The sequence below is a fragment of the Drosophila serrata genome, unplaced genomic scaffold (genome assembly GCF_035046125.1).
Source record: "Drosophila serrata isolate PLE 108 unplaced genomic scaffold, ASM3504612v1 contig_241, whole genome shotgun sequence".
NCBI lineage: Eukaryota > Metazoa > Arthropoda > Insecta > Diptera > Drosophilidae > Drosophila > Drosophila serrata.
In genome coordinates, this window is record NW_028257139.1 from 141,563 (window position 1) to 161,121 (window position 19,559).

A 19,559-nucleotide genomic window follows, 5' to 3' on the forward strand; every position below is an offset into this window, starting at 1 on the left:
ACATTCCAGTTTAATTTGATTTACTTGTCTCTGCCAGAGTGCTTCAAATTCACCTTCGTTTGTTGTTCTGCGGCCGGTAAGGAATTCCTAGATAACCGATTTATTTTCTACAAATTCTTTTCAACGAATTAAATAAAATTATACAGAAATATTTATCGATATATTCCCTTTTTTTACACAGAAATAAGGTTTAAGGTGGCGCTATAAATATTTCGAATATTTTTAAAAAGACTCTTCAGACTTATAAAAAAAAAAAATGACTCAATATATTATTTCCAGTTAAATTTTTCGTTGAAATTGAAAAATTGATTTTAATTCCATTTCGTTTCCATTTCCTCGTTAAGTTTTTCTGGTTAAATCAAATTTTTAGCTTGCTACTAATTATATGCATATGTTTTTATTTACTTTTATTTGCATTTTGCGTATATTTATTTATTTTTTTCCGCTGCCATGAAAAAGCAATCAAATATTTATTGCACTTTTTTCCCGACCCGCTGCAATATGGGTTTGGGTTTGTTAGCTTGTTTTGATTTGATTAAATGTTAACATTTTCCACAAGTTAACTGCGATAAATACGAAATTATTGCTGGGTCCGGGCGATCATTACATAAATATTGCAATTGCTTTTTTGCTCGAAATTGTTTTCAGCAAATATCTTTAATTCAATTGAGCGTGTAAAATCAGCCCTGTCACAGATTAAAGTGTTAATGCATATAAATGTTTTACTTATTTGCATACATTTCATTTCGTTCGGCATGTTTTTTGCCCGTGTTTCTGGTTTCTGGTTTAGCGAACAATTTGAATTGAGCCACAGATACTTTCTGGCATTACAATGCTAAACTGATTATCCAACAGCGCAAACGGTTCGGCCATCATTATAAATTCAATTTAACCAATCAAACCGTCGTAATTTGATTATGTTGATTTTTGCACATTAATTGTATATTTATTGACTGAGCGCACATGCACACATGCTCGGTTGAATTTTGCAAAAAAAAAAAAAAAAAAACAGTGCAGTTTTTGTTTATTTGAAATGTTGCATCATCAAAGAAAATGTTATGCTATGCTAGTCACACAGCCAAAAGTGTTTTAATTGTCAATTAAGAGTCAGTGGGGGAAATCAACTGTAGTTTGTGTGGATTATATATATTTGCTAAAAATACTTTGAAAATCCTTGATTGTGTTAAGTGATTAGAATTTATGAAATATTAAGTATGACAGTAAAATAAAAAACTTTTTAAGCAACCTAAAAGTACTGCAAATAAAGCACACATTTATAAATCAAAATGTTGTAAATATTATTATATTTTAAACTTTTCTAATGCCTACATTATATTGTATTCTATATTTAATCTCTCTGGTATATTTAATAGATATAATAAATACAAATATCGAATTTCTGTAACATGTTAAAAATATCCTTAAGGATATAACAAAGAAACTTGTTATAGAAGTTTATAGTTACTTTCAATTCACTTAATAATATAATTCAACAATTTAAAGTTTAAACTAAAAACGTCAAGATATTGGGCTATTAAAAAGAACTTAATTCTAATATCTAGAAAATACTATTATCAGAATAATAATAAAACAGTTAAATGCCAACTAACTTTATTTTCAATTTCAAACATTCTATAATTTAGTCTTATCACCATCGCATTAACATATATATATATTATATATATTATTAACATATATATATTATTTTATATTCATACTATCGGACATATTTAATAAATATTGGATTTCTGTAATATTTTTTAAATATCCTTATATGTTTTTGTTTTTATATAAGCTTTAAGGTACTGTTTTATTAACTTAATATTTGATTTGATTAAAACAATCGATCGCAATTTATAGAGTTACATATGTATACATTTAGATTATAATTTTAATGTCTAGAAAAGACGATAATCCCGATTATTTATTTTATATAATTATATAAATAATATAATCTGAAAAAGCCAAGATAGAGGCTAAATTAAAAAAAAAAGAACTTACGTAGGTTTCCTGTTTCAAACATTCTCAAATTTAACCTAAACACTCTGCCAGTTTAAATTCCTAAACTTCTCTTTATTAAATGACTAAAAATATTCCAGCCACAGGTTTATCCAATGCTTCTCAACTATTTTACACTCAAATGGACATAGTTTATGAAATGCAATATTAATTGCCAAAGAGAGCCAGTTGATTTGCTTGAATAACACGACGGCTGCTTAAACGCTCATAAATTGCTATGGAGTTGGTCGCTTTGTTGTGGCCTCTGGCCACTGAAAATTGGCAGAGGCTGCAGGCTGGCTGTCCAATGGAGGACTCCAAAAAGGATTTCTTTCCTGTGCCGGCATATCAAATTATATGCACACACCGCAAGCTTTTGCTGTGGCTTCTTTTGCCAATCGAGCAGCTTCCCCCTAATCCTGCTGGCATCAATCAGCCGAACCAAACTATGGTCCAACTAAACTTGACTCCACTGCACATTCCTCTCTATCACTCCGTCCAGAGTCCAGTGTCCAGTGTCCAGTGTCCAGTATCCAGGACAGCTGCAGTTCATCTCCCACACCGCAGAGGGAATTCTTTCGCAAGCTGTGCCCGCCCGCAGTTCGTGCGAACGTGTCTCAATAACGAAATTAACAGAAATTGCAACATATTGTTTTTGTGTGTGTGTGTTGTGTGTGTGTGTGTGTGTGTGCGTGCCACAAGGGGTATTTGTGGGTGGTTAGATTCGTGGCGTGGTTGTTAGATGGACTGGGAGGTGGTGGCGACCTGCAATCAAATTGCACAGAAAAATGAACATCACGTGGAGGCCAACAACTGTGGCAAATTGATATTAAAACAAAGTCAAGATGTTGCTACTTCGATGGTTGACAAATGGAATTCTGGCAATCGAAAGCCATTCTAATAAATATTTATGAAAACCATAAACATATAGACAGAGTTTAAGTAATTTCCAAATATTATAATAGAGGTTTTTTGTTCTAAATTCAAAAAGGGGTGGTGCATATTGGGGATATATATATTGAGGCGTAAAGTCCAATATGTAATATTTACAAAATTATTACGATCGATATTATATCGAAAATGAAATAGATTGTAATGTATCGAAATACCAGGAATTTTAATATATCGAAATATCATAAATTTTAAAATATCAGAAACTTTCATATATCGTAAATTTTATATATCAATATAAACATCATTAATTTTTTATATCGATAATATCATTAACTTTAATATACCAAGATTTGAGTTATCAAAAATAAATTGTCTTTAACTTGCCAAACAAAAATTAGCATTTAACATTTAAATACCGATATTATCGAAATTATTGAAATCAAGTATATTTAAAATGTTTCTATTTTTTAAGGATTATTTATGGTAGAAAATAGATCCGATTAATCATAAAAAATATCGATTTATTGTACATTTTTATATCGAAAATTAAAGCAAATGATTTACTATTGGTACTTTCGTCTAATATAACTCCGATATCGATACTTGTTTACTTCTTAAAGAACTAAAAAAATTGATGTATCATATCAATATTCTTCTTTTGTAAAAAAAAAGTAATGTTTAAAACTAAAACTAATCAATTAGTATTTTTTTACTTCAGATATTAACAACATTAACATTAACATACTATTTTTTAAGCCCTAATTTATCAGCATCTGCTCTAAACACTTTACATATTTTACTAATATATTAAAATATAATGTTTATATAATATAATGTTATCTAATCATGTCTAAAAGAGACAATATAAAGTTCAAAAAGAAGCTCAATACTCTTCTTCATAGAACATATATATATATATACAATTTTTGAAAACTTTGTGTAAATGCTAAAATTAGGTTAAGTTTCTGTGAATCAAACTTTCGCGTTAATTATCGCATGACCAACCACCGTCTCGCCCTCCAAGGGAATCCCTACAAAAACAAACTCCAGTTCCTCCTCGAATCCGTCACAGCTTGCTGCCAGGCAACAAAAAAGCTTAATGAAGCGGCCAAGCCAACTACCACCAAAAAAAAAAAAAAAAAAACACAAAAAATAAAGCAAAAATACAAGCGAGTTGGGTGGCGGATGGGATGGAGTCCTGGAGCAGAAGAAGGTCACAGTCTTTGGCAACTGTTGCCCCAGAACGAACGAACGCAGAGCTCGTTTCGGGACCATTCACACAAGTGGAGAGAATCCATCCGAGGGAAGGACGTGGAGGCGGAGGTGGAAGGAGCCGGGAACCCACTGTGACCACAACGGACAGAGTCGCACATGTGACCAAGAGTTTCCTGCGGACAGCGGCAAAAGCCAGAAATTGGAGCGGCCATTGAATATGATAGAAATAGAAATAGAAACAGGAATAGGAATAGGAATACGTACGTGCAAAAATTTCAACGCTTGATTAAATTTCAGTCACAGTCGAGAAGGTTGCTGCTTGTGCCACAAGTGTGGGCCAACTTGAAAGACAATCAGGCAGCAATTTAAAACCATTTTCACTGTGGCCAGGACATCCCGCCATCCACATCCAAGTCGGATGCCACCTGCTAGCTGTGTGCGGCAGTTGCAGTAACTTCTGCTTGATTAGTTTTGATTTGGTTATTTGGCATTAGGCCATATGCCCACCCTTTTTAACATCCGCTTTTTTTTGAGGGGGGCTTTCTTCGATTTCTCGTGTTTTCATTATTTTTTGCTTCTGTCTCTGCTCGGGCAGAGGAATAAACTAATTCCCAGTCATTCGTTGGAAGCAGCTGTCTTTGGGTTCTTTTTGGGGCTCCTGAATAGGTTGAGGTGTGGGTTTTGGGGTAGAGTTGAGATTTCCCGGCACATGTGCTTGGGTTTTAATATAAACTCGATCAGTGTGTGCCTTTTGCCATATGTGTGTCTCAAGTTTTTGGTAAGTCAATCTATTTCGGTTATTTCGGGTCAATCTAGGGATGTCCGAAAAAAATTGCTATATATCGATACAGAAAGATAATTTGACGTTAAATCCGATATTTAAGAGACTTTGTAAAGTTGTGATATATGTTTATACTATAAGTGGTTTAAAAAAGTTTTAGTGAAGTTTGAAAGTTAACGATAAAACAATACATTTTCGAATATTAATTAACTTATATTAATATTTTAACATTAAATTGTACAATTTTCGATATTTTTCTTTTCCATAAATTAATTTTTATTATATTAACCTCGATATGTTTGTTGATACATATGTATATCATATTCCACTTTACCTCTCTATAATCGTTAATCGGGAAAAGAGGTAACCTTTATCGTATATTTATTCGGTAATATCGAAGTTTTACCACTAATTGAGTTATTTTTGTATATTTGGGATTTCAATGTATAAATTTATACGATAGTTTCGATATGATATTGCTCGTTATACCATCTCAAAACTTTCCTGTAGATATCACTATAGAACTGCACCGATTATCATTTCTTGGGTACGATTTTTGATTAAGTGGATAAAAAGAGAACATATAATTAAGGCAAAATAAAAATTATAGTAATTATAGTAAGAGATTAGGATCTTATAATAAAATGATATATTTACTTATATATCAAAACTTATTTTTATCTTAATTTTTCTAGAGTCCTTACTAAATCCTCGTTAGCTGTGAAACCTTTGCACTATCCCAACAGAGTCCTTTCTCTAACCACTCCCATAGCATGTGACTCTCTCTCCTTGAACATATATACAAATATATATATATGAACACGAGCTTAAATTACTTCCATCTACATACGTGTTTATCAATCCATGTATCCGTTTCATGGCTACGACACTGGCACACATGGCGCATACTTAATATCAGTTAGTGGCACGTTCAATGCCGAAAAGCAAAGACCCAAATTGCACCGCCATCCCCCATCGTACTCAGCGTGGTCAACAAATCATTAACCTGCCATCCCCCACTGGAAAGTCAAATAGAAGTTAAACCCAACAGCGATTAAGACATTTAAGTACACTGAAACTGGGGTGAGCTGAGTTGGCTTCTAGCACCTCTATAATTTGACGAAATGGATTTTGGGGAGAGAATGAGTCGCGGAAATAATAGGGCCAAGGGACTTGGACCTAGACTCGGGAATTGGAGGGAGGCTTAGAGCAGGGGAACTGCGATCGTTTGTCGCGCGTGCTGAAGTTTGCAGAATGCGGCTGGCACTACACTTCCGCTAAATGTCGCTATTATTTAACAATTTCGTTTATGTATGCCTTTCATGCGGCCGGCGGCAGCCCCATCGCTATGCGGAGTATAATTTATGGTGACTCTGATTCCCCCCAGGCCACAGGGCCAGCACACCAAACTAAATTGTCGCCCTCAGCGGCGGCAACTGGAAAAAAATATGAAAGAAAACAATTACAGCTGACTTAACACTTCCGTTACTTGTTAGAAAAGCCGCACACGTTCACCGTGCCCACCTGGTCCGGTGCCTGGCCAGCGGGAAGCCCCGTCCAGCAGACACACAGGTAGGTGCTGCGTGGGCGACAAACAACGCACTTTCCTTCAAGCACTTGAAATTGTAATTTAACACGTACAAGAAGTGCGCTTGTGTACACTTTTTTTTGTGAGTGTTTCTTAGGAATTGGGGATTTTTTGCCTGGCTATGGGGGGTTCCAGCATGACCTGCTTTAATGATTTTTGGATGGCCAAGAACAATATATTATGGAGGAGGTACAGGAGTACTTATATACAGACTCGAAATTAATTAATCTTCTTGAAATCTGCATCTTTTGAGACATAATTTTCAAAATCAATTGACAAAACAATTAAAATTCTTCCCTAATTGGTAGGATTTAATACTAGTTTATAGTTTTTTAATCAAACTTAGCTTCAAGATGTTGGTTTTATAAATTATATGTTTTAGGAACTACTAAACTTACCCTTTTCAGAGTGTGCTTGCTGTGAATATTGTTATTTTAAACTTTTTAAGATCCTCCTTATCCTTATTTCATCATCATCAAATATTAAATAAATATTTTTTTCATTAACATTTTATTCGATTTTTCATTTTATATAAATTATATTTTGACATTTAGTTACAAGCACTAAATTCAAAGAAAACACAAAAAATTGGTATCCAAAAATAGTGATTTGTAAAGCACCTTAAACGAAATCCTTTGATCGTACATAATTTGCATTTTGTGCACTTAAAACTAAAAGTATGCATTGCTTCCGAACGATGACTTATGTCAGTAATATGTGTATAAAAATTGTTTATCGATACATTTGATCTCAATAACGATAACCATTCGAGTTGTTCATTCATCATACAGAGGCACTAAAGCTTATAGATTCAATGATTCATCCTGCTAGGATGGACCACATTCGACATTCGATTCGTGCTTAAGTACTTAAATACTAAAAGTAAAATCAAGCGAGAGAAATAAATAGTAATTTTTGACCTGTTTTGGTAAAGAATTTCATTGAGATAGACTAGGTCAGTAAATCAGCTTCATCAGAGCCTTTGGACATGGACGTATAAATTCACAAAAAAATAAATAAATGTTTTATAAATAGGCGGGTTTGAAGTATGTATGTTTCGAGTTTTGGTGTGAGTGAGACCTAGACGATAAATACTCGAGAGTCTTTGAGTAATTCGCAAGATTTGATTCTTAGAAATGCAGAATATTTTTGGCTGTCTGGTGACGGGGCGGCATTTAAAATATATTCCATAAATAAAGTTGAACCGAAGACGGACTATGCAAGTTTGCCTTAAAGGGCTTTCCTTGCATTAAATAAGTTAATAAGAAAAGTGTTGTCATGAACATTAACTTTAAACTAATTTAGAATTGGTGTGGATATTTAAGGTATACATAGTTATAGTGAGTTCATAAGATGTTTCTTTCTTAGTTGGTTTTAATACAGAGAATATAATAATAAGATGCGTAACACTATCCGATTTTCAAGCACTCGACTTTTTGGGATATAGTTTGTTCAACAACACTGGCAAAATCATACATATGTAAATGTGTGGACGATACTTATCTTATTATTATATTGTCTCTGTTTTGACAATAGTTTATGCCTGGGATTCTATCTACTTGACTCCAACAAGCTAACTAACTAACAGACCTTTAGAGATTCCGGCTATAAGGTCAATTTATTCAAGCTCAAATTGAAGAATAATTAAATTATTGTCAAATTTATAAAGTTTTCAGTAAAGTTATTTCAGTTGCATTAAATTGCATTCCGTACAGACATTATTTTTGAGTATATATAGGTGAAATGCATTATTTTGCATTATTAATTGGCAATATTTAGACACATATGCCTCGCTAAATGGAGATTCTGATCAAATTATTCATACAGATATGATATGAAAGTGTATTAAACATTTGCCATGTCTAAAAATCAACATTTTACCTTTGTTTTAGAATCGTATTTGCATTCGATTTAAGAAATAAAAAGAATTTCAAGCCTATTCTTAAATCAATTCGATTTGGGACTATAGCCGGATCAAAAAAAATAATACATACTGCCTAGGTCGGTAATAAACAAATTGATTTGTGCACACATTGCATATGGTTTGTGCATCGAAGCGTTTTCGGCATTGGCCTTAGATATAAATATTCGATATTTGTTGATACTCTATAACACTATAAAGTAAACCTGAAGCTCTATGTCTAGGTAAAGCTTGGACGTAACTGGGTGACTGCGGCTCAGGACATTCAATTATTTCTACTTTGGAGTTCCTGCCGGGGCATTTGCCAGGCCAAAGAGCTCTTCATAGGATGGCGCTAAAAGGAAGATAAGCAAATAAATATGAAATAGAGTTCCAGGAATTATCTCAAAAATTCCTCGTAACTTACGCAACTCATGGGCTCCGGGCGGCTGACGAGCTTGCAAAAATGAAGACGATGCCGAGGTGGATGGCAGCTGGCTATAACCCGGCGCCATTCCGCCTCCAGCACCCGCGGATGGTGCGACTGGGGGTCCATTCGGTGGTGGTGTCATCGCGAGAAGTGAGTACTGCGGCGACTCCGGCAGCGGATATGCGGGCAGGTGGGGCGGCGGATACGACTGCACCATCAGTGGGCTGGACGAGTAGGGCATGTAGGGCACATTGGAGCTATGCAAACTGGCCCTGGCCGAGGGGCTGCCGAACTGTGAGGATTGCGAGCCCGAAGTGTAGGACAGTTCGACGCCCCCGGCACCAACACCACCGCCCACAGCGGGGCTTAGAGTGGCCGCCGAGGAATCCGACGTTATGGAGTTAATGGAACTGCACTCACTGAATTGCGAAGAATGCGATGGCGAGCCAATGGAAGAGTCCAGCGATGGATACACAGGCAAAGGAGGCTCGAATGGATTGCCGGAGCTGACATCCGGACCAGGTGGCCCATCGTTTGGTCGCGGTGGCGGCGGCGGGCGCAGAGATCCCTGTCGATTGGAGGAGTCCTGCGAGTACACCTTAAATGGAAGATTCAGTACCAAGTTCTTGAAGAAACCTCGCAGTACTGCCTCCACACGCAACTCGTAAACAATGGTAATGACTCCACTCATCTGCTCGTCCGTGGGCTGAGCTCCCTCCGGCATAAGCAGCTCGTGGGCGAAGCTACGCTCGCTCTTCTTCTGCACCGAGCCAGTTTCCTTAGTCGCAACTGCTATGCTCTCCACCTTTTGGATCCGCAGGGGGACATGGCTGTAATAGGTGACGTACTGGAGGACACTAAACCGCAGCTTTTCCACGGCGGTGGTACTGTTGTTAATCACAGTGGCGCATATCCTTAACGGCTCTCCTCGCACAGCGAAATCCTCAGGCAAAAGAGCCAGCAAAGTAATCGGTCGCGTGCCGAACAGGCTGATCGTCTTAGTTACCTGCTTCTCCAGCGGACTGGGAATGCTGCGGTGTGACGGCTGCAACGGCATATGCTTCACCACGGTGAAGGGTATGGTGTGCCGCTCGTCAAATGTCCATGGTCGCTGGATAAGCACGCGCATCTTGTACTTTATCCCACCGTAGCTACCCTTGAAACTCGAGGGGAGCTGACGGCCCAGGGCTACCTCGAAGATGAAGGTATGCTCGCCGGGCGACAGTTCCAGGCCACGTGGCTCAAAGTCCGGTAGCGCTGTCTCGCTATGCTCGTACACTTCCTTGCTGGTGTAGAAGAGGCTGCGGGAGTACTCGTTGTTGTTGGAATTCTTTCGCAAGATCTCCATCCACTTGCATTTCCCCTTGCCGGTCACCTGCACTTTGATAGCTGTAAAACAGTAAAAATAAAGAAGAAAAATGAGTAATTTATCAATATTCTTCACGTAAATTTTTAAAATATATTCATCTACCCTTCCATGGACGCCTATTTGGATCGAGAATAAATAGTATGCAATTTCAGCGAAATTCAAATTCAAATATGGCAGGGCTGCCATACTGCCGTAATTTACGCATGTGGCATCCCTTTTGTTACGCTCACTTACGTAGTTTGCTTACGTCTGGTAAGCTAAGTGCGACCAGATGGCGTAAATGTAAACATCGTTAAAGTCCTCTGACGAATTTTAGCAATATATATTTGGTCACACTCCACCCCTGAAGTTTTTTTTAGTTGCCAAAAACTAAAATAATTTTTCGGAATTTAAAGAAAATATATTAATACGCCCACCGGCACAAAGTAATAAAAAGTTCTGTAGGTATAACACATTTATCGTGTTCAACGACCGCGTTTCGGCATATCGATTTGGCAAAGACCGGCGTCGCAATTGCCTCGCAGAAATTTTTGCCCTTGTCGCCACTTTGTACTTTAAGGAGGACGCCCATTGACAGGGAATTTTCAATGGTGTAGAGAGGAGGAGCACGTGGAGTTGCCGAGATGAATTTCGACTACATTAGCCATGCGCTTGGCTACCATGGACAGCCTCTGCAAAAAATCTGGGATGACGAGCGGGGCGTGGACGACCTGCGAACGATGGGACTGACCCAGGTGAACTTCAGCGTCTACCAGGAGCGTCAGAAGTACTTCACCTTCCAGGAGCGGGCCAAACGCCTCAAGATGCATCAGTTTCTGGCGCGCAAGGCCACCGATCTGTACGATCGTCTGCTGGTGGCGAACGTTATGGAGGATTCGTTTCTAACGCAAGGTGGGCCGGCATATCAAGGCGTCACGAAAAAATTACCAAATAATAAAATTTTATGCACAATTCCCCTTTAGCCAACCTCAGTCTGGTGCAGCAGCCACCATTTGAGTTTTTCCACTCGGCAAAGGACAAAAGAAAGGCGTGGGCGCATCGCTTGCGTGCCTTGAAGCAGGGCGGCATCATCTATACCATGGTGACGAAGCTGGCCCCCGGCAACAGATTGATGGTGAAGCCATTGTGCACTGCTGAGCCTATGCACGCTTACCTAGCTGATATACCCATCAAAGTAAATCTCTATCGTTAATAATTGTAAATACTATAACGAACTCTTGCAATTTTGTAGGCCATCATAATGCAGGACTATTGGGGTCCCTTGCCCCTAGACAAGCAAGGTAACCAGCGAAACTTTGCTGTGAATGATATACTGCGATGTGAGATCTGTGGCATATCCGCGGATACGGAGCGACTCACACTGAACATGATTGGCATGTACAACAAGTCGGTTGATTTGAAGTTGGGTCTTTGCGACATTGCCGACCTGCCGAAATACTACCGGTAATGATAGCGCCGAAATCTGTAGATATAAATTTATATTCTCTCCCTCCTAATCCAAAAATATTTTTCTTATACAGAAATATCCACAACAAGGAGCATCCATCGACGGTGCATTACGAGGATAAACTGACCGAAGCGATGCAGTTCCACAATCCAAACTACGATTTGCTTTTCCAGCTGAATGGCCTTCAGCCAAATGAGAATTTATCTCTGATGAGCCATTTAAAATCTGGCTTCCCGGATGCAGAGAGCGCAGCGGAACTTCGTCAGAAGCAGGCCTCCCAATGGGCTTTCCGGTAAGTCAAATCTTCACACTTGAAATTGTGGCCAGTAGAAACTGTGTATACCATTCCATCATTTGCACACCCTTTACATCAAAATCCTCCGTTGATTGACCGTTGATCAGCTCCGTGGCTGATGGCATTGAGCACTTTAAAAATGGCCAGCAAGTCGAGGCCTTTCAGTGCCTAAACAAGGCTCTGAACATTGATCCGCGCAATGTTGAGGGTCTAGTGGCCCGCGGTGCTCTCTACGCGAACCGCGGCAGCTTCCTCAAGGGACTGCAGGACTTCGAGAAGGCGCTGAATTTAAACAAGTATCACGTGAATGCGCGCAAGTACATGGGAGAGACACTGGTGGCTCTGGGTCGCAGCTACGAGGAAGAGAACCGCATCCCTGAGGCGATTAAAGCCTATAGCGATTGCCTGAACCTTTTGCCCCAACACGAAGAGGCACGTCAATCCTTGGACGCCCTGCAGCGGCCGCCAAATGCTTTGGTCCCCAGTGAAAGTGATGACGGTAAGCATAGACTAAACGCCGAGGTGATCAACCTGACAGGCGGCCATTCCTCCGATGAGTCCAGCTCCTCGAGTGCCAGTGAAAGTGATAGCGAGGATCAGGGTGAGTATATGTCGGATCAATGCTGTAGAATTGGATCAAATTGTCTGCACTGATCCACAATCCACAGTCGTGTTTTGTTTTGCTAACCTATTCCTTATTTTAGCTGGTAAGGTCAAGGCCAACATAAGTCAGCCTTTTTATGCCCAAAGCACAAATCAGCCTCCAGGGGAGAAGTTGGCAGTGATACCCGCCCAGAAGGCCAATGAGTTCCGACTGGATGAGGATGAAACCATGACCAGTGTGAGAAAGCTGTTGCGCGAGGCCAGCAAGCATAAGAAGGCAAAAAAAAAGGGCAAGAAGAAAAAGGATAAGAAGGAGAGAAGGTCCAGGACAAAGTCTGCGGACGATCCCATGGAGATTTTAAAGAAACTTGACTTTCAAGAGGCCTTCAGGTGAGTTTTTGCAGCAAAAGATGCATATAGCACAAGAATTTAAATATTTTGCAATCTCTTTTCTAACCCACACATTGAAAGACAAGACAAGTATGTACCGGGAATTAAGAATTACTCCTTAGCTGTATTTAGACCTCCCATGAAATGGAAATACTATAATACCAAAAGCATAGAAGTCCCCATTTCATTTGAGGCGTAAATATGGATGAACCCCATGCGATATGGATTTACTATCCCTGATTTGTTTTGCTTTTAGGCTAATGAACAGCGCCAGCAGCGAGGCCGAACTCAAAGCCAAGATCAAGGAATATTTAAATCAACGGAATAGCGGCGATGACTCACCGCCACCTGCTCCACCACCAATGAAAAAGTTATCAACTCAGGAAAAGCGTTCTCACTACGACTCCATAGGACCTAGCACTTCACGACACGCGGCTGCCGCCTCCTCAGGCGGTAGAGCACCGCCGAGTTTGAAATATCAGGATCAAAAGAAGCCCCCAGAGCCGGCTCCTAAACTCTCCTTTCAGATCAAAAAGCGACCGCTGCAAATGGATAAATTTGGACTACTGCGCCTGGCGACGCCAGCGGAACCATTAAGGGGAAGAAACAGCAGCTCACAGAGTCGGAGCCGCTCACGAAGTCCGCGTCGAAGTCCTCGTCGCCCCGGAAGGAGTGTGCGGCGCAGAAGCAACCGCCGTGACTCGCGGTCTATCTCCAGATCACGTTCAAGAACCAGATCGCGATCGCGCAGGCGCCGCAGCTTTTCGCGTTCGCTCAGTCGCTCCCGCTCGCCTCGCTACGGCAATCGTTTTGTAAGAGGTTCTGGTCGCTTTATTAACCGCCGCAATCGACGCTCCCGTTCGCGATCCTTCCAGCGTAGGCGAACACCTCCACACCGTCGCACACCGTCTCCATTTGTGCCCCGTCGCACACCATCACCAGCCTCTCGCTATCGTCGCACTCGTTCTAGGAGCCGTTCTCGATCCCGCAGTTACAGTCCCCGTCGCTTTCCACCACGTCATACGCCGCGTGGTAGGGGACGCGGACGCGGCTGGATTCGCGGCAAGTACTCTTGGTATAATCATGATAAACGCAGTGCTTCCAGGACCAAAGATTCAAATGGCATGGAGGAGGAAATCAGACCGGATAAGTTCGAAGGCAGTGAAAGGAACGTTAGGAAATCGGAAGCAGATGGTGAACCCACAATTGAGCAGGTGGACGAGATGATCAGGGATCATCAAAAGGAGCGCAAGCAGGGTATTATAGAAGCCTTCAAAGAGGTCAAGGAGTAGGCTCTTCAGCTCCCACATGAACTACAAGTGCTAAGATTCCTTTTAGTTTAATAACTAAAATTTGATTTTCAAACTCAAATTTGTAAGACGCACCGCATAAGTAATGTAATGCTAATAACTCCTCAATAAAGAAGCTTTCGAAGCGAGACTTTGGCATGACCTGCCCACTTTAAAGTCCAGTCAAATAGTGTGTATTTTATAGTTGTTTTCAGGAGTTAACTATTTCGTTATGTGCTGTTTCGGTTCTTGTGAATATATTTTCAGTTTACATAATGGGTAAGTTGAAAACAAATCACTAATTATTAACGAAAAAGTTTAGTTTTATAGATTCAGGAAAAACCACTCAAAACAAACTTATAAATTGCTTAGTAAAACTTTCGATTTAAATTAAATTCTTTTTTCGGCTTACTTATGCATTTTTTAAACATTTTTAAACAACAACTGTCAATAAATATAGATTCAAAGAAAGATAATATTGCATAGTTATTAATTATTAGTATTTTACTTAGTTGTTATTAATTCAATTGCAAACGATAATATTACATAGTTATTAATTATTAGTATTTTACTTATTTGTTATTCAATTGCAAACGACAAGGGCTTATATAAACTTCGACTTCCCGAGTTTATTTTCTTGTCTACAAAATAATTTTAGTCAAAGCCCGATCAATACTGCAATACTTTTTAGAGTTATGTTTTAAATTTTTAGCGATTTCTGAACAATTAAATTTCTGATGAACGCACTGCAATTTTTTGTCGTTAATTATTGATAAATAGGTAAGTATGCAAGACCTACTACATCTATTTAAACTACATTAATTATACTTTTTAGATTTTCTGCTTTTTTGACATTGGAAAAATATTTAAAATCTAAGTCCAAACTGCATTCATTCATATGAAATGCTCCCGGTAAGAGAGAAGAGAGCGCACCGAAGAGCGGAGAGACCTGCAAGTGAGAGTGTGGGATAGAGATAGCAGGTCTATCCCCCAAACCCCGAAACACGACAATGCAGTTGGGGGCTGAAGAGCGAGAGAGCCAAGCCGAACTACACGAGCAACCGGCTGTCAGATTGGAACTCGTGGGAGAGAGTGAGAGGGAGAAGCCGCCTGGAAGCTAAACAACCAGAGGCAGGGCAAACACACACGCTGATACGATGCTTGTTTCATTCGAAATTCGCCAACCGGCAGCAGTGGAGCCACAAACAAGAAAAAGTATCAGCTGCGGGGAAGTGGCGCTGGCACGGAATTAGAATATTAACGTCGACGACCAGTTATCGCACAATTAGTACGCGGGCGAGAATTGATACCGCGATACTGAGGACAAGAACAAGTCTGGCAAACACCCGAAATTACCGCAACACCCCGTGTAAGTGTGAGAGTGTGATTTTACGAGCTGCTAATTTACATAACAAAACAAGCATTAAAAAGTGCATTGGCCAAGTGAAATGAAAGTGCATAATGTGCAGAATAAACGGGAAGAAAAGCACACGCGCGACATTGAACCTATGTACATATTCCATAATTTTCCGTGTGGACTTTGAACGATAAGCGCGACAACAACAATCTGGTCATAAGAAGACAAAGAACATAAAAACCGAAAAGCCACGCTTGCTTTTGTTTTCGTTTTTGTTGTTGTAGTTTTCGCTCTCAGGCGAGTGCGGTACACTTGTTGCCATGCGGCATATGGACACGCATAAGGCGAATGGCTTTTGTCTGATTTACGGTACCTCGCGCAATTATCGCAAATAAGTGAGACAACAAGTTGAACAAGTGCTTTTCTGTTATAGCTTTTATTACAGATACCGATAGTATATGGTCAGATATATTCTATTGAATGGTTTCAGCTTTCTAATCAGGTCATAAAATGCATAAAGTACATTGAATTAACAGTTACTAAAACTCTTTTTACGTATGATACTTGATTAAAGGAAAATAAATTATCAACAGTTCAACAATACAGTTATTCTTATTTTAGTGGAGTTTAATCAAAAGGAGAGTGCTGCTGATTAAATGTATTTGCTTTATCAAGAGAAACACAGGGAAAACTGAAGGTTACAATTCTATACCAAACATTTTAATATTCTTGATAATCTTATCTTAGCCCGTAAAGATTGTCGCAAATGGTCAACAACATAATATTAATTTGGCCCTATATTTGGTTTTACCGGCACTATATCAGTTATTAACCTCTTCGTAACTTTAGCATTTTTTGACCACCAATTTTCTCTCATTTCTATTTTGCAGATCAAATACAATAGAAGGAGTACAGCTTAAACATGTATACGAAAATCTTCCGAACTGTGATAATCGGCGCCCCTGGCTCAGGGAAGGGAACCATTTCGGAGCTAATTGTCAAGACATTTGGCTTCCTCCACATCTCTACGGGTGACATTCTGCGCCAGAATATCCTAAAGAACACCGATGTGGGCAAACGAGCTCAACAGTACATTGCTGCCGGCCAGCTGGTTCCAGATGATATTGTGACAAAGACGATGCTGGGACGTATCACAGAGGTGGGCAACAAGTCATACATCCTGGATGGATTCCCTCGCAATACCGCCCAGGCGGAGGCGCTGGCTGCCCGCGAGCAGATCGATGCCGTGATCACGCTCAACGTTCCCCATGATGTGATCATCGACCGAGTGAAGGACCGCTGGATTCACGCCCCCTCCGGAAGGGTATACAATATAGGCTTCCACGACCCCAAGGTGCCGGGAAAAGACGATGTTACGGGCGAGCCGCTGACCCAACGAGAGGACGACAAACCGGAGGTAGTAGCCAAGCGGCTTAAACTCTACGATGAACTGATGAGTCCAGTAATAGCCTGGTACGAGCAGCACGGTCTGGTTACGACCTTTTCGGGGCGCAAGACCAAGGAAATCTGGCCCCGTGTGGAGCGCTTCCTCAGGGACAAAGTTAACAAGTAAATGGGCGGGACCGCCTGGAATTTCACCCTATGTGCACAAAATAATGATCAATTGCTGTGTTCAATTAAGTGCATAACATATTTAGATATATTAACTTGTACGTATGCTATATGTATGTTTGTGGGGCGGTTGGAAAATCGAAGGAGAGGGTGCGTATAATTAATGTAATTGCGAAGCCATACGATGGGACAGCTGTCGTCATGTCATGTATTCCTTGTTTTCACAAAGCATTCCCCCTCATCGAATAACTGTGCTGCTCCCCATTTTGTATAAACAATTTTTGTACTCGTAGTCTGTGCTCTGATAATAAATCGCGTTTATTGTGCGCTGATAACGTAACGGCCGACTTTGACTTTGGGGCAGTTTACGGACTATTTTTAGGCAGCAAACACTTGGCTCGATGCGTGGAGTGGAGCGAACATTTAAGGCTTCACCTAATGATGTGTTCTAAAATACCCTTTACTTTGTCGCGTAGCGCATAAGAACCCGAAAGATGCGGAATAGTGGGGCGCTCTCTCTCACTCTCTTTTAAACATACACACGAACAGCTGCTGGCCAGCTCTCACGCACACCTGTACACTACGAAATCACAACAGAGAGGCGTTTGGAATACAGTAGATGTCTAATAATTGGGACAGGTTAAGACTTGTACTTGATTATTTAACTTCAAGATATTATGACTGATACCATAAGTTTAGAAAAATCAAATTACTCATTACAGGTAATGATTTGTATTTTATTATTTAACTTGGGATATTATTATGGTTTAGAAAAATCAAATTGCTGCCGATGTGTAGTGATTTCATATTTATGTGTTTAAATTCATTAAAACCGACAGGAAGTCAACTTTAGTAGGCCTCTAAAAATTTCCGTTTCACCTACTTTTAAGTTTCGGTTGAGTGACAAGATGTGCACGCCTCTTTCGTGGCCCCCACTGTGCTGAGAGCGCTTTCTCACCTCTCTCAGACCTGACTTTTGACTTGGGCCAATATTACGCCATTTTCGGCACTCCATCGGGCAACGGGGGAGTAGAACAGCCCCTTTCTCTCACTCGCTCGCACCAGAAAGTGCGTTTGGCATTTCCTGAAACAAATGCCAGCGCTCGAGAAAGAGAAAGAGAGAAACGAAGGCAAATGCAGTTGTAATTACAATTGTTTCGAGTGCGGCAATTGAATGCTTATCGATGAATGAAAGGCGAGTGCAAAAGGCAACTGAAGGAATTTGCGAGAAAGAATCTCGGCATTGTGGTCCCATAAAATGGCCGCTGTGCTCTTGGTGAACTAACACAGCTCTTTGTTTATGCGAATGGGAACGCAACGAAAGTCCAGCTGGCCGTCGAGCGAACAATGGACAAAATGCTAACCAAGCAGAGGCCTGAGTCACGGATGATGCAAGCCGGGCTTCGGGGAAATCATGTACCTAGATGTATACGCTTTAAAGCTGAAACTTACCGCGTATCTTCGTGCGCTTGTTTACGTTCATCCATATCTCGCCGCGAATTATGTCGCCGGCGAAATAGACACGCTCGGGGCTGTCCAGAGTGATTCGCAACCGCTCGCTCTCCATTCTGCTTCTGCTTTTAACACTAATGGCGCTCGCATCAAACAATTATCCAAAAATAATTCCGTCATCAAAATGCCGCAACATAGAAACGATGCACTGCACCAGTTCCCGCTCGCCGCCCGCGTTCCACCTTGGACTATATGCAGAATAGTAGAACCATCACACGGAAACACACACACACATAACCATACCACGGCAATTTACTACACACACACAGCGCGGCGAGGAGTGGGAGCTTTTTGCCGTGCCTTTTGCTTTGCTTTTGCCACTTCTTCTTCAATAGGTCTATTTATTAACTGCAATGGCCTGTGGCCTCCAACTGATTTGTCTCACGCCTTGATTAATTTAATTCGATTACTGCGGGCGGCACTGTCGGGTTGAATAATTAAATTTCTTATAAGTTTACGAGATCCAAGCGCGTTATGCTTTTGTTGTAGTTGGAGCTCGCGCTCTCCCATTTTTGCTCGCTTTCGATAACCAAGAGAACTGTGGACCGATAGCATAGTCAGCTGTTGCACGGCGTTGCCACCTGGCGAGTGGAGAAAAGCGGTTATTTTTAAATTTTATGCTTCAATGCAGACATTATTCGATTGCAATTATAAACTTCCCACAAATTGTAAACTTTAACATATACGTTCTTAAATTAGATTAAATCTTGAAAGCTGTTAATATATCAAATATCATTTTTATTATACTTTGTCTTCTTTCAATTATTAAGATGCATTTCTCGTAACCTTCGACATCCCTCGCTATTTTCCTATTGAGTTATTAATACACCTATTAAATATATTTAAAATTTAATAAACTTTCATTTTTTTAAAAATAAGTTTTTTAATTCCTTGATTGAATTGTACTAGCTGTACTCTG

The 19,559-nt window shown here is 40.1% G+C and overlaps 3 protein-coding genes across 3 annotated transcripts; 2 read left to right on the forward strand and 1 right to left on the reverse strand.

The window, feature by feature from the left end:
- Positions 1 to 331: 331 nt before the first annotated feature.
- Positions 332 to 19,509, reverse strand: Leash (leash). The gene is made up of 3 exons (XM_020957008.2): positions 18,581 to 19,509; positions 8,804 to 10,195; positions 332 to 8,731 (listed from the first exon to the last, which is right to left on the reverse strand). The coding sequence occupies exons 1-3, from the start codon at positions 18,693 to 18,695 to the stop codon at positions 8,673 to 8,675; spliced, it is 1,566 nt and encodes a 521-aa protein (XP_020812667.2). The 5' UTR covers positions 18,696 to 19,509; the 3' UTR covers positions 332 to 8,672.
- LOC110187617 (tetratricopeptide repeat protein 14 homolog) lies at positions 10,481 to 14,387 on the forward strand. The gene is made up of 7 exons (XM_020957007.2): positions 10,481 to 11,066; positions 11,138 to 11,349; positions 11,407 to 11,618; positions 11,696 to 11,914; positions 12,025 to 12,518; positions 12,622 to 12,910; positions 13,167 to 14,387. The coding sequence occupies exons 1-7, from the start codon at positions 10,799 to 10,801 to the stop codon at positions 14,200 to 14,202; spliced, it is 2,730 nt and encodes a 909-aa protein (XP_020812666.1). The 5' UTR covers positions 10,481 to 10,798; the 3' UTR covers positions 14,203 to 14,387.
- Positions 14,837 to 17,468, forward strand: Ak3 (Adenylate kinase 3). Its single transcript, XM_086831679.1, has 2 exons — positions 14,837 to 14,979; positions 15,035 to 17,468. The coding sequence occupies exon 2, from the start codon at positions 16,479 to 16,481 to the stop codon at positions 17,127 to 17,129; it is 651 nt and encodes a 216-aa protein (XP_086687805.1). The 5' UTR covers positions 14,837 to 14,979; positions 15,035 to 16,478; the 3' UTR covers positions 17,130 to 17,468.
- Positions 19,510 to 19,559: the final 50 nt, after the last annotated feature.